Source organism: Rattus rattus, chromosome 14, assembly GCF_011064425.1.
Source record: "Rattus rattus isolate New Zealand chromosome 14, Rrattus_CSIRO_v1, whole genome shotgun sequence".
NCBI lineage: Eukaryota > Metazoa > Chordata > Mammalia > Rodentia > Muridae > Rattus > Rattus rattus.
This window is the reverse complement of record NC_046167.1, coordinates 9,993,094-10,007,185: the sequence shown is the minus strand read 5'-3', so window position 1 is coordinate 10,007,185 and position 14,092 is coordinate 9,993,094. Positions and strand designations below refer to the sequence as shown.

The following is a 14,092-nucleotide window of genomic DNA, read 5'->3' as shown; positions in this document are numbered from 1 at the left end:
AGAGGACAAAGGGAAATAGCCACCCCAAAGGCAGCAAAGCCAAGGTCCATGCCTTGAAAAACGAGGACTGCCTGAGTCTCTGAGTTTCCCTGGGCCTCTGTGAGACTGCAGGAATGGCTTTGCTTGCTGTCTTATGTCTGACTGTGAAATCAGCTCGTTCCAAAATGCAACACACACTCTAAGGTGGACACTGTAACCCTGAATTTTTACATAATTGACTTTTTTTAGTTACAATTATTCCCTCTCCTGTGTCAGACTGGTTACCCCCACACCAAGAACTAGGTTAAAAAAAAAAACATTGCTATATACTTTCTCAACCATGAAAAATATCTGAAGCCCTTAGCGACTCGCAGCCTTTTTTATTCCCTTACTCTATCTACAGTACCAAGACGCCGCAGGGTAAAGCACTGCCAGCCATGTAGGAAGGAGGCAGTGTGGGCTGGAAACTCATCTGTCAATCATCTACCAGTTGCCCTGCCTCCCAATCTTCTCAAGGCATCCAGCACTTAAGCCTTCTCGTACACTGCTGATATCACCAGCTTCTGCATCTGTCTCTCCCAGTGGAGTGCGAACAACTTAAGAGATTGTCCATTCATCTGCATTCCTGGGGCCAGGACTGTCTTCCCACAGAGGAACATCACAGCAACTTTAAGCTACAGCATTAAACAGAATCATTTCCGTACCCTATGGTCTGTATGACTCTACCAGTTATGAGAGGCTTCCCCTGTGAGACAGACCACCAAGGAAACATTATGAGTCCCAACCATAGAACACGTTTCGAGCTTTTTACCGTGATTCCAAGCATGAAACGGGAAAGGGACACATACAAAAACTGTTGAAACCAAGCACGGTGGCGCACGCCTTTAATTCCAGCCCTTGGGAGGCAGAGGCAGAGGCAGAGAGATCTCCATGAGTTCAAAGCCACTGTGGTCTACATAGTGAGTTCTAGGTCTGCCAGAGCTGCATAGTGAGACACTGCTTCAAAAAAGAAGGAAAAGGAGGAAGAAGGAAAAGAGGAGTAGGAAGAGGAGGAGGAAGAGGAAGAGGAGAAAGAAGAACTGAAGTCTAGTTAATATCACTTATGATTTTCAGATCATTTTTCTCGTTTCTTTTCTTTCTCTCTTTTTTTTTTGTTTGTTTGTTTTTGGTTTTTGGTTTTGAAACAGGGTTTCTTTGTGCAACTGTCTTCATTGGCTGTCCTGGAACTCACTTTGTAGACCAAGCTAAACTGGAACTACAGAGATCCACCTGCCTCTGCCTCTTGAGTGCTGGGGTTAAAGGCATGAACTACTATGCCCGCTAGTCAGATAACTTTTTAAATTAAAAAAAAATGATTTATGGGGCTGGAGAGATGACTCAGTGGTTAAGAGCACTGACTGCTCTTCCAGAGGTCCTGAGTTCAAATCCCAGCAACCACATGGTAGCTCACAACCATCTGTAATGGGATCTGATGCCCTCTTCTGCTGTGTCTGAAGACAGCGACAGTGTATTTATCTAGAATAAATAAATAAATCTTTATAAAAATGATTTACGTTTATAATGTGTGTATAATGTAAGGAATAAAAACTCAGGCTGTCAGCCTTGGGCAACAAATGCCAGCCATCTCTCTGGCCTGACATCGTTTTCTCAGTAAAGATGCACATGCCTTTCTGTACCCCAAATAAACCCTTTTGCTTCTACTTAGTCTATGCATTCATTACTCTTAGCTCTTCCACTCAGACTAGGTTCTGTTTCAGATTGAAATGACCCTCTCTCCCCTCTGATCACCAGGGTAAGGAAAGACGCCTGAGGGGTGTCTGTCCTCAGGTCACGTTGTTATAGTCTGAAGCGGAACTTCCGAAAGGAATGCAAGTATCATTAATGATCACTACCAAAGCAGCTTCCTGGGGGAGGACCGGGACACCTAAAGGGGAAATACGTCAGCCACCAGGCAAGACTGTAATAAAGCTAGCCCATTCATCAGTCACTTAGGGGAAACACATCACTGAAGACACTGTCAGGTCACAAAGAAGCCTCTGGCACTTTTAATCAGAAGTTCCCCCACGGCCATCAGCAAAGCTTTGTCTCTGACAGGAAATGAAAAATATCTCTTTCCGTAGTGTTACACACCTGCCACCATGGCAGGAAAAAAAAAGTTATGCAAATTAATTTTTAAAACGAATAATTATAATCATACACACGTATGCATTTATAAATATACATTACACTGCTGGGGGTTGAGCCCAAAGCAATCTAGTCCAGCTGCTACATTTACAGGTCCTGTACATTTTTATAAAGACACAGCATATACCCGTATGAGGCGCTCTAACTAGATTCAAAAGGAAGTGACCTCATATAGGTCACCCTATCTGGTTCTAAGTCCTCGAACATTACATATCAGTAATAAGAAGCAACTTTTATCTCCAAGGTGAACTTGGGAGTTGGAGAGAACTGACTGTATCCCTGAGCCTGACACTCCCTCCCTTTGTGGCCTTAGGAACCTCCCTAGAGTCAGATAGCCTCTGTGTAAATGCTTTGAGAAAGACAGGCAGAATGTAGGTGCTCTGTGCGGGTGAGCTCTTGGCATTGGAATCACTCCGGATGCCCACTCATCTCCTCTTAGCACACTCCCTGCCCCTTGATTTCATTCTCTTTCAGCCTTCCCAAGGTCAGCAGATGCACCCACTTCTGCCTGTAGCATTTCCTGCTGGTCCTTTTATGACTGACCCCAGAACTGAGGTACTGTACTGGCTTCTCAACTTTAGCCTTCTCAATTCTAGACCATCCCAGAACGAAATCCCGTCCACCCCATTGCTCTGTACAAAAGCCCTGAAGCTCCCACTGTGGCTCAACGTCTCTCCCTGTAGCATCCCAGACACCCCTTTGTGAGTCTTGGTCACATGACTCCTTCATCACAATGTCCCTCCCTTATTTGTTTAACTACTAAGGCTTGAGCAGACAAGATAGCTAAGTGAGGGAAGGCGCTTGCAACTTGCTACCAACCCTCATGACCCGAGCTTGACTCCTGGGACCTGAATGGAGAAGTAGAGAAGGGACTCCCGTTGCGTTTCATGGGCTCTTGTGAAATGTCAGGAGCCATTAGAAACAGAAGATCAGACCAAGCCCTTCTCTTCAGCGCTACCAAGCTCAGCAATGGAGGGTGGAGGCTGGGTTGCTGCCCGCCCTCCTTGACAGAAGCTCGTCAAGGTAGTGTAACTTCATTTCTTGATGGCGCAGCTTACGTGAACTTGGCCATGATACACAGATACTCAGATCCGCTATGGATATCTCAGTCTATGCATGGATATGCACGGAAAACTAGACGAGTGCATTGGGTTTTGTTGTTTGTTTAGGGGATTGATTTAACGATACTAACGAAAAAAATTAATGCTACTAAGATACAGTCCGGTGAAATCTTCTGCCCAGTTTCAGAACACCAGGATTCAAACAATGAAGTTAAACTTAGCCATTTTTGTTTTGTTCCCTGGCTGTTCTAGGGATGGAGTCCAGGGCCTGGTGCAAGCTGACCAAGGGCCCTACCACTGAGCTATGCCCCCCTAGACCACTTAACATAGTGCTAGATTAAGTTCACCCACTCAACACAGTGCTAGAGACCAGTGGCTCTAACCTGTGGGTCGAGATCTCTTTTCGAGGTCAAATGACCCTTTCGCAGGTGGGGGTCATCTAAGACCATCAGAAGAGGCAGACATTTTACACCAGGACTCATACCAGTAGAAAAGTTACAGTTACAAAGTAGCAATGAGGGCTGGAGAGATGGCTCAATGGTTAAGAGCACTGACTGCTCTTTCAGAGGTCCAGAGTTCAATTCCCAGCAACCACATGGTGGCTCACATCCATCTGTAATGAGATCTGGTGCCCTCTTCTGGTGTGTCTGAAGACAGCTACAGTGTACTCACATACATAAAGGCTGAGAACCATCGCTACGGACTGCCAAACAGAACTATCTTTTCAATTACGTTGTAACTCTATCTTTGATATTTTTTTTATTGCTAAAAAGACTACTTAGACCAAGTAAGCAAATCAGACAAAAAAACCCACTATTATTTAATAAATTAGGTGAGAAAAAAAAAGGCTTAAATCAGAACATCTTATTAATGAATACCAAAACCCTTTCAGGCTCTTTAACACGGTCCTCCAACGACACGATGCTTAAATAACATTTTGGGGGTTCTGCCCTTTAGAAGACTCTTTCTCCACTGCTCCTCTTAAGTGGGATTGCCAAGGACTCTAAAATGGTGTGTACAGCTCAGACAAATCAGAACGTTCAGAAACTAAAATCCAATGATGCCAAAACAAAGGCACGAAAGCTCAGGCTCAGGACCAAGCCCCAGAGGAGCAAGGAAGCCAGGCTTCAAACCTTCTCTTCCTGTCTTTAGATCTTAAACATTAGAGAAGCATCCATTTTATGAATACCGCTTTCCCTGCTTATCCCAACTTTCCCCATCATTCCCAGTTTTCCAGACATGATACATTGCAAGCACTAAAGACAATTTCTGAAATTCATAGTCGGATATATATATATATATATATATATACATATATATTATATATATATATATTGCATATATCCTCTGATCTTTTGTTTGCTCAGAGGCACTATAACCAGTTCACTAAAGTCTGGTTTGCCACTGTCACAGCCCCTGGACTCTGTCATTTCTCTCTCTACCTCTTCAGAGAACACGCTGAGAATTTAAAAGGCTTTCCCCACTTCCTCCCACTAGCGAGCGAGAATTCCTTGTTTCTTGTAAAGTAATGAATTTAAACAAGAATATTTGCGAGTTTCCAGAAACAAAAAACAACAAAACAAAAAGCAACACGTTGAACGTTCCCTAACACTGCCCCATCTGTCTCAGCATTGGGAAAGCTCACTCACCTTTGGCATGTCAATAATTGATGGTCTCGGGATGGACGTCTGGAAAGGAACGGCTTCGTGGTCTGGTTCGTCCTTCAGGGACCTGGGCAAATCCTCGGGGGTCTCTGCAGGCTGGACAGCGGAATGTTTGCTCTTACTGCCATTCCCAGTGCCGTTTTGTTCCGAGTGCATACCAGAATCTCGCCTTTTCTCTGGCGCTCCTTCTTCTACCTTTGGGTGACTTGGATGTCTGCCTGCTTTGGCCGTGGGCTGGACATAGATGGCGGAGTGAGTATCCGTCGAGCTGGACTGATCAAAGGCAGCATTTTCCCTGGTGGTCCCGAAACAGGCCAGCAGAGCTGAGCATGGGAAGGAGTGCATCCTTCGAGACGGGAGCTTCAGGCTTTTGGTGAGCCTCGATTTCCACGTGGACATGGTCTGCAGCGACACATGGCAGAGTTTAAAAGAGAAAAAGGAATCTTCCAGAGCTTTCCTTCGAGTGTCCGTTTCTGCCCCTGAAGAGGACACACTAGTGACTGTTGCCCCTACATAGATGTGGCGATGGCAGGGCCATCCTCTCTGAGAGTCTCTCGGCATCTAGCCCCGCTTGGAAGGCTCCATCCGGGGGATTCCACGCTCTTCCTCTCTTGCCTTCAGTAGCTAAGGAAGCCTCTGTGAGGCAGGCAGTTGGCTCGGGTTACAGTCCCCAGCAGGGCAGACGCGGCAGGGTAAGGTAGTGCCAAGGCAATAGACAGCTGCTTCAGGTTACCTCGGAGGCATAAAGATAATGTAGCCTGTTAGCACCCGCCATAACAGCGTCAGCCCGTGTATCAATAACACCATAACGGCCGCAAAACCTTCTACGGTTTCCCCCTTCAAATATTTATTCCCCCAAACAAAACAGAAACCACCCCAGTTATCTATGCCAAACGAAGACCCCTGTGAGAGGCCACAACCCTGGCACCTGCTTCATTATTAAAATAGAAGGTACACTGGATATTTCATCCAGAGAGATCCATGTTTGTACCTAAGGTCATAAAGAATGTTCTGGATCATTCCTGAGGCTTTCCCCAATACAGTGGCCTGGCTTCAGGGTCCAGGTTGGCTCTGGTAACCACAAGTTAGAGTTTATTAATCTGTTTCCTTAACATCGACTTCCTAATTGTTTTTTTTTAAACAGCACAAAAAACAAGATCACACTAACAATTAAAATTTTGAAGTAGGCTATGCTACCAAAGCTACTGTGTATGTGTGGAGTGGTATTCATTGCACATAGTGTATGTGAAGGAAGCTGACTGAGTGTGGGGGCAGATGCCTCTAACCCCAGAACTCAGGAGACAGAGACAGGAGGATCACCCCAAGTTCAAGGCCAAACTGGGCTACATAGCAAACTGTAGGCCGACGACGGCTACTTAATGAGAGCCTATCTCAAAAATAATTAAATGCTAATCGTGATAGTAAATTCTAAGAATTTCCCTCTAGCCAAACATCTGCTAGGAATGTTCTAGAAATGGAGTACTATAATGATTTTGTTGTAGAGACTTCTGGATCAGGGTTTTAGGATATATTACCAATTCTAATTTATTTATTGTTTGCTCTTTTATTTAATGTCAAACTATATCCCTTACCTGAGAAAGAATATAATAATAATAATAATAATAATAATAATAATAATAATGTAATACCCAATTTACAGATTCAGAAGCTCTTTATTTATTTATTATGTGTATGGTGTTGTGCCTGCATGTATGCCTGCAGGCCAGATGGTTGTGAGCCACCATGTGGTTGCTGGGAATTGAATTCAGGACCTGTGGAAGAGCAGCCAGTGCTCTTCACCACTGAGCCATCTCTCCAGCCCCCCGAAGCTGAGTCTCTGAATTTCAACTGACTAAAGGAAAATTACGCCGCCAGGAGATCTGGATGAGAATTCGAAGGGCCTCCTGGACACACTGTCAAATGCAGACTTTATTTTAGCGTCCACCAAAAGTTTGAAATGGGAACATGGGAAGACGCCACTTGCAGAAAGATCACCACACAACACCCCTGCATCAGGAGTCCTGGGGGTTAGTGCTCCTCGTTCTTCTGCTAAAACACAAGTGCACAGCCTGACTCTTGCTCCCAGAAAGGAGCAGGAAGTCCATGCATGCGTTCAGACGGCCTCTCACTCCTGGGGAGCCTGGAAACTGTTCAACTTCTCACCTGCCCCTCTGCTACCGTCAGTTTGGGCACAACCACTCCATGCTGCCTTCGAAGTACTTATGGGTAAGGGTGGCTGTGAGGCCTAACGAGGATTTCGAGAGCTTGTCGATAACAGGAAGAAACTGAAGACAATTCTTAAGTCTAGTTGTATTCATTTGTTCATTCGAGCACAAGTGAAGCACTGGTGAAATGGCAGATCCGGGGTTAACAACACCACTTTCTTTCATTTTGAAAGGGGGTCTCTCAGGGGTCTCTCAGGGGTCTCTCAGGGGTCTCTCAGGCACACCAGTCTGACCTCAAACTATTGATCACCCTGATTCCATCTCCCTCCCCAGTGCTGAGTCTGCATGGAAGGAAACCCAAATAAGCCAGCTTGGTCTACAGAGTAAGATTCAGGACATCCAGGGCCACACAGAGAAGCTGTCTGTGTTTCAAGAAAACAGTGTGTGTGTGTGTGTGTGTGTGTGTGTGTGTGTGTGTGTCTGTGTGTCTGTGTGTCTGTGTGTCTGTGTGTGTGTATGTAGCCAGCCATCTGTACAAAAATATTACATAGTAATCAAAAATAAGGATGCAGACATCTCCAGCATAATGCTGTGTACTAATTAAGCGCGTGTGTACACAGACTCTGCTGTGTGAGGAATCAATGCATCGACGGCAATGGAGCTCTCTTCAGGTCTAAATGCACAGCACTGAGAAGCGTGAGAAGACGCTCATCAATATACCAGAGAGCCCGGCAACCTCCTACAAGATCCCATATGAAACATTATTGATGAGTGGTTATTCATGAAAAGAGCTAATTAACGCTTACTAATGAAAGCAGCCTGAGTGCTTTCGGGACCACACGGGAGCCCTTGATCAGGACCCTAAGCAGAAGATCTCAAGACTAGGTCTAAGAACAGGATTAACTGTGCTGGTGTGAAAGTCAAACTCTCCTAAGTATGAAACTCTTCTAAGTAGGAAAGTCGAAGTTGCCTAGATCTGTCTACCTGAAGATAACATACACCTCCAGTCATGATGGATTCCTGATTGATTTACTGGATTTAAAACAGCACATTTAAAACCTGAGGTTTAAATCTAAGAGGAGGAGGGAAGGGAGGAGGGGAGGAGGAAGGGAGAAGAGGAAGGGGAGGAAGGGGAGGGAGAGAGGGAGAGGGAAGAGGAAAGAGGAGGAGAAGACAAGGAGGAGGGGGAGGGAGGAGGAAGAAGAGAGACAAGGAGGAGAAGGGAAGGAAGAGGAGGAGGAGAAAGGAGGAAAAGGGGAGGAGGGTGGGAGGAGGAGGAGGAGGGAAGAGAAGGAGGGGGAAGGAAGAGGAGGAGGAGAAGGAGGAAAAGGAGGAGGGGAAGGTGAAAGGTGGAATAGCTGCTAGCATCTTGAAAGGAGAGCTCACTTAAGAACTGTGAAAGAAGACTCACATCAAGGCTCCTGGATCAAGCTTTACCTGCAACCACATCTATATCCAACTTCCCTGTTTGCCATGCAAACAAGTCTTTTTCCTTTGCTTCTCTGTGAGCTTTGGGCGGAGGGATTTTAGACTTGCTACTAAGCCCCAATCAACACAAGCTCACTAAAAAAGACTTCCTAGGGATGGTGGCCACAGTGACCTAAAATAAATGGCGTCACTCTGAGCCTTCGTCAGAAGGCCTTAAGATTACTCGTCTTCCACAGAGCACATGGAGTTGATTCACTAACACTCCACTCATTTTTGTAACTTACCGAGAATAGGACAAGCCCATCTCACTGCCTCAGCCAGTGGGGCATCTTGGGAGGGAGTTTGTTGTGACGGAAGCCAGGTGACTCCCAGGAGAGAGAGTGGGCTGACCTCACAGCCAGAAGCACAATTCCTAGTTCTGCTCTCTCCCTGCTAACCACTGCTTTGCCACAGTGGCCTTCAACTGCACGACCCTGTGCTTCAGGAGTCCAGCCCATTCAGACATGTAAGTAACCGCTCCCTCTCCACACATCAGCTGATAATAAATTATCCACCATGTTTGAGCAGGCATCATTGACTAGAAAGGGGAATGTGACTTCCTCCTTCTCCATGCCTGCTTCCTATGCCATCTCTGAGAAGAGCTGACCATCCTGCCCTCTCAGGCCCATCTGGCCTCCTGACCACAGAGAGTCCAGAGATAAGACTCTCAACTCTCCTTCTCCTTTCTTGTCATTTCCTGCTCCAGAGTTGTGAATGCTGGGATATCCTCTGCCCTACGAAAGGCCTCTCTTTGTCACCAAGGCTTAGATTATGTCCCATAAGACATGCACATCTGTGTTTAGGAGCCCAACATAAGCTGCTGCAAGTGGCAGGAAGGGTCATTTCCTTCTAAGAGTGAGAGAAGAATGGAAGGTCGCCCAGGACAGGAGGACAGGTGCAAGGAGCAGAAGGCTCAAGAATCGGATCTCCATGTTGTAGGTAACATTCTGCTGCTGTTTGGCTTTATGTCTCTCTTTCCTTGTATCTATAAATCAAAGTGAATTAGAATGGAATTGTACTTTTTATTAAAACTGTTTTGAATTTCTCAAACATTCATGAGAAGATGTGAAAACATTTTAATTTGTCACAAAATCAGATTTGAGGAGAGCTCAGGTTTTTTCTTAAATAAAGCTGACCTATCTTTACATTCTCTTTCCTAGAGCTAGGAGCTGGCTCGCTGGGTGACATGCTTACAATGCAATGATGAGGATCTGAGTTTGAATCCCCTGTACCCATGTAAAAAGCTGTGGAAAATGCCTACAATCCCAGAGTCCAGGAAGGCAGGGACGGGAGATTCCCTGGGACTGACTGGCCATCCTGTCCAGTCAGTGAACAAGCTTCAGGCAGTCAGAGACCCTGCCTCACAAAATAAAAGGTAGAGCCAGGAGGCCATGAGTGGGCTCTCTCTGTGGGACCAGGTCTCTGTCTCCTCTCCCTCTCCTCTGTCTCTCCCTCTCCTGTCTCTGTCTCTCTCTGTCTCTGTCTCTGTCTGTCTCTGTCTCTGTCTGTCTCTGTCTCTGTCTCTCTGTCTCTGTCTCTGTCTCTGTCCTGTCCCTGTCCTCTCTCTCCTCTCCTCTCCCTCTCCCCTCTCCTCCCCTATATTCCTCTCACCCACTCTCGTTAAAGCTCTCTCTCTTAACTCTCTCTTATTTGGGGCTCTGGCTCCTCCCTCTCCTTTTTCTCTTTCCACTGAGCTGGATCCCTTTCTCCCCTCTCCCTCTCCCTCTAACCTCTCCCTCTGGACCTCCCCCTCCCAGGAAGCTCCCAGCCAGTCTCCCTAATATTAAGCTCCACACTCCCACACAAATTAATAACACAATAATAATAACTCAAAATAATTTATTTGGGGCTGGATGCCTCCACATGGAGGGAAGTGCACTTTTTACCAGACAACATGTAAAACTGAGTTTGATCCTGCCCTGCCCATAAAGACTTGTTTTGTTTTTCATAAAACCCCAGCACTGAGGGGTTGCTCCACACAGGCAAATCCCAGGAAGGACTTAATAACAGCCAGTTTCATCTTTTTAAAATTAAGTCCAAAGGCCAGGCTGTGATGGAGTCCCACCACAAAATTAAGAAGAAGAAGGAGGAGGAGGAGGAGGAGGAGCCTGGAGGAGGAGGAGGAGAGGGAGGAAGAGAAACCTGGAGGAAGATACTTTGATGTTGTCTCTGGCCTGGAACCACATAGAGGCACCTGGGGAAGTGCACTTATACACCAGCATACATGTAAACAGTTCCTGATGCAAATGTTATATGTTCATTTGCAAAACCTCACAGATTTACATACGTTTTAAAGGGTGCGTTGTATGTCTTTCAAATGTATACTTTCATAAACCTAGCTTAAATTTTTTAAAGGTGTTAGTAAAACATCTCTAAAAAGCAAAAAAAAAAATCAAAAGACTGTGCTGTTATAAATAACATTAAAATGTCATCACAGGGTTGGGGATTTAGCTCAGTGGTAGAGCACTTGCCTAGCAAGCACAAGGCCCTGGGTTCAGTCCCCAGCTCCGAAAAAAAGAAAAAGAAAAAAAAATGTCATCACACTCCCTCTACCCCATGACTCTACCACGGACATCCGGAGGAACGACCCACTCATTAGCTTACACCATCGACATGCACGCAGCCTCCCCCACCTCAGCCTCCCATGGCCCTTTATTCCCACAGTTCTATATGTTGCTGATTTATATCTTTTTTTCCCCCTGCATCTATATCGAGTGCATATGTGTGTTCATGTGTGCATGTGGATGGGTGGAGTGGAAATTTTTTGTTTCTATGGAGACTCAGTTGTGTCATGTGATGTTTTTCTGGATGCTGTCTTGCGAAAGGGCATGGGATGTTTTGCTGAAGCAGACACTGGAGAGGGCGAGTGATGTGTGGAAAGACTGTAATTACAACCCAACAGACTGTGAACGATGCCTTTGCATTGGTTCGCCTTGCAACACTCTGTTGTTCTTCGCTGATCTTCACTTGCTCGTGATTTTGTAGAGAGAAAAGTACCAAAGAACTCGTGGTGTTCCAGCTGCTTCCTGCTGCTTCTGAAGACTCATGCTGATACAGGGGAGCCTTGAGGTTTCTTCTGCACAGAGCTGCTGTTAAGGATTTGTGTTCAGTGTTTGCGGATTGGACTGGACTGTTGCTACTGATTCGTGTTTGGAATCACCCCCAAAGAACTACTTCTAAACAGGTCCACGTCCCCCTTGTCCTATTAACCATATTTCTCCCCTACCTTTGGTCAGTGGGCTTAAGGGAGCTTGAAGTGTTTAAGAATCCTTATTAAAGCAGGTTTTGAAAAATCTAAGCCTACATGGGGTGCATGGGGTGGGGTGATCATGCATTTGTGCACACGCCTGCATGTGTAGTCCCAAATCATCCTTAATTTCTCTTTTGCCTTCTTTGAGGCAGGATCTTTCAATCAATCCCAGAGTTCACTGATGTAGCCAGTCTCGTTGGGCTGTTTTCTCTGAGGATTGGCTCCACATTCCAAAGCTGGAGTTACATACTGTTCACCATACACAGCTTTTACTTAACGTTCTGGAAGAGAAGCTATTGTTCATAAGCTTGTGCAGCAAGGGCTTTGATCGCTAAGCCATTTCCCTTGTCCTTTGTCCTGTTTTAATCTTGGCTTCTTTTTCTATTTCCTCACTCCAGTCAAATAACTCGCTTTTGATTGTATTCCTTCTCTATCACTTCTGTTCTTTAGTTCCTTGATTCTGATTTTCATCTCTGTGAGATAAAGGATTTACACTTTGGGGATTTTTGAAATTGAAATAAGTGTATTTTGTATAATAAAAGAACCCTGTTAACCTATGGGCCCAAGAGATATAAGGCTGTGGCTTAAAAGCGATATATTTGAGTTTGAAGTTGACAAAGGTTGGAGTTATAATGGTTAACCTTGGCTGTCAACTTGATGGGGTTCAGGATTTAGAATGGCATTTAAAATAACCTATGGGTTATTTTATGGGTTGATCTTATTAGAGAGTTTCCGTATTTGGTCATCTGAGGTGGGAAGACCTTAACTGTGGGCAGCAACATTCCATGAGATCATCTGGGGTTTGGACATGAGTTGAAAAGAAAAAACGAGTTTAGCCCCTGTACCTATCACTCTGATTGTGGATATGATGTGATTGGCCATCATCCCTTCCCCGACATGATAGACTGTGTCTCCTGGAACTGTAAGCCAAAACTTTATGTTTCTTTTTGTCAAGAGTTTTGTTTGCTATGAGACAAGTACCTAATACAGGAAGTTTGTTTACATATCCTTTGGTTACTAACTTACAACCATTTTCCACAGTGATGAAATCATAAGATTTAGAATCTGTTGGGTTTGCTCATCTGACCTGGTCTTTGTTCTGTGTTTATATATGTTTTATGTGTGTTTGAGAAAAGCGTGTGTTGTTAATGAAATTAGAATCAGTACCATGTGTACAGGGAGAGCGGGCATTGGCCTGAGCCTTCTGGAATCCTTTGCTTCTCAGAGCAACTTAGACTTTGTATTCTATTCATATAAGCAAGAAATTGACTGATGGTGTGGTATGGATATTTACAACTGCACCCGGGGATGTAGCTTGGTGAGAGGGCTTGATCAGAGCGCAGGAGGTCCTAGGTTCAGTTCCCAGTAGTGGTACTGAAAAAAAAAAAAACAAATAAGAATAAAATGTTTCAGCAACTAATCGTTTCCGGAACAATTTTTTTTTTATGTTTATTCACAGTGAATCAGAGAATGAAAATATCGCCTTGTTATGTGAGCTCTCCTTATCCTTTCTTTGATAAGATGTTTCTTTGTCTGCAGTGTCCTGTACTCCCCGATAACACAGCTGAGAGGAGAAAATCTGTAGAGGCATCGAAAGCCAACTAGAGACTTCACTTGCTGCCCGTGGAGATTGAGAAACTAAACCCGGGACACCAGCCAGCCAGCTCCACAGACTGCCATCTGCTGGTGGCTACACGCTATGCGCTGCTGTTCCTAGGGTTTGGTGCCAGGAGTGATGTGTTCAAACAGGCGTCGTCCTGCTAAAAGTCAGAGACAAAATGCACTTGAGCACATGTGTTGCTCTCTTAGCTTCTGCGTCTTCAGAGGGAAAACAAAAATCTAAAGCTTTCTGTCTGCTATCGGACGTGTGTAAAAGCTCTCCCGGTGTCCATGAGCTACACTATTTCATGAATGCTTAATGAAGTGATTTCATTTTAATCATGCATCCTTCAATTGTTGGGGTGTGTGTGTGTGTGTGTGTGTGTGTGTGTTGTGGAATGCAATATATATATATATATACATATATATATATTCAATTGTTTAACAAGTGACTTGGAATGGCCAGCAGTTCATGCTCTGTGTGTCAGATCATTGAAGGATGGCTCATAAGGGCAGTTCTTAGTGGTCCCGTGAGCTTCCCTCTATGAAAGCCCAGGGGATTCTAACTCCCCCTTAGAACACATTATAACTAATCAGTCAGTCTCACTTAAACTACATTCTTATCACCGTCAACAGCTGAGCTCAAACGATGACAGAAACCTCTGTGTGTGTGCATGAGTGAGTGTGTGCATGTTCCCCTTCCTTTATCTAAAATACTTATAA

General features: G+C 45.0%; 1 protein-coding gene across 1 annotated transcript in view; it reads right to left on the bottom strand.

The window, feature by feature from the left end:
• Window positions 1-5,287, bottom strand: part of Fam107b (family with sequence similarity 107 member B) — a 199,327-nt gene extending 194,040 nt beyond the window's left edge. The window contains exon 1 of the mRNA XM_032884556.1: window positions 4,874-5,287. Within this exon, the coding sequence (XP_032740447.1) occupies window positions 4,874-5,287 (414 nt within the window). The remainder of the gene's footprint in view (window positions 1-4,873) is intronic.
• Window positions 5,288-14,092: the final 8,805 nt, after the last annotated feature.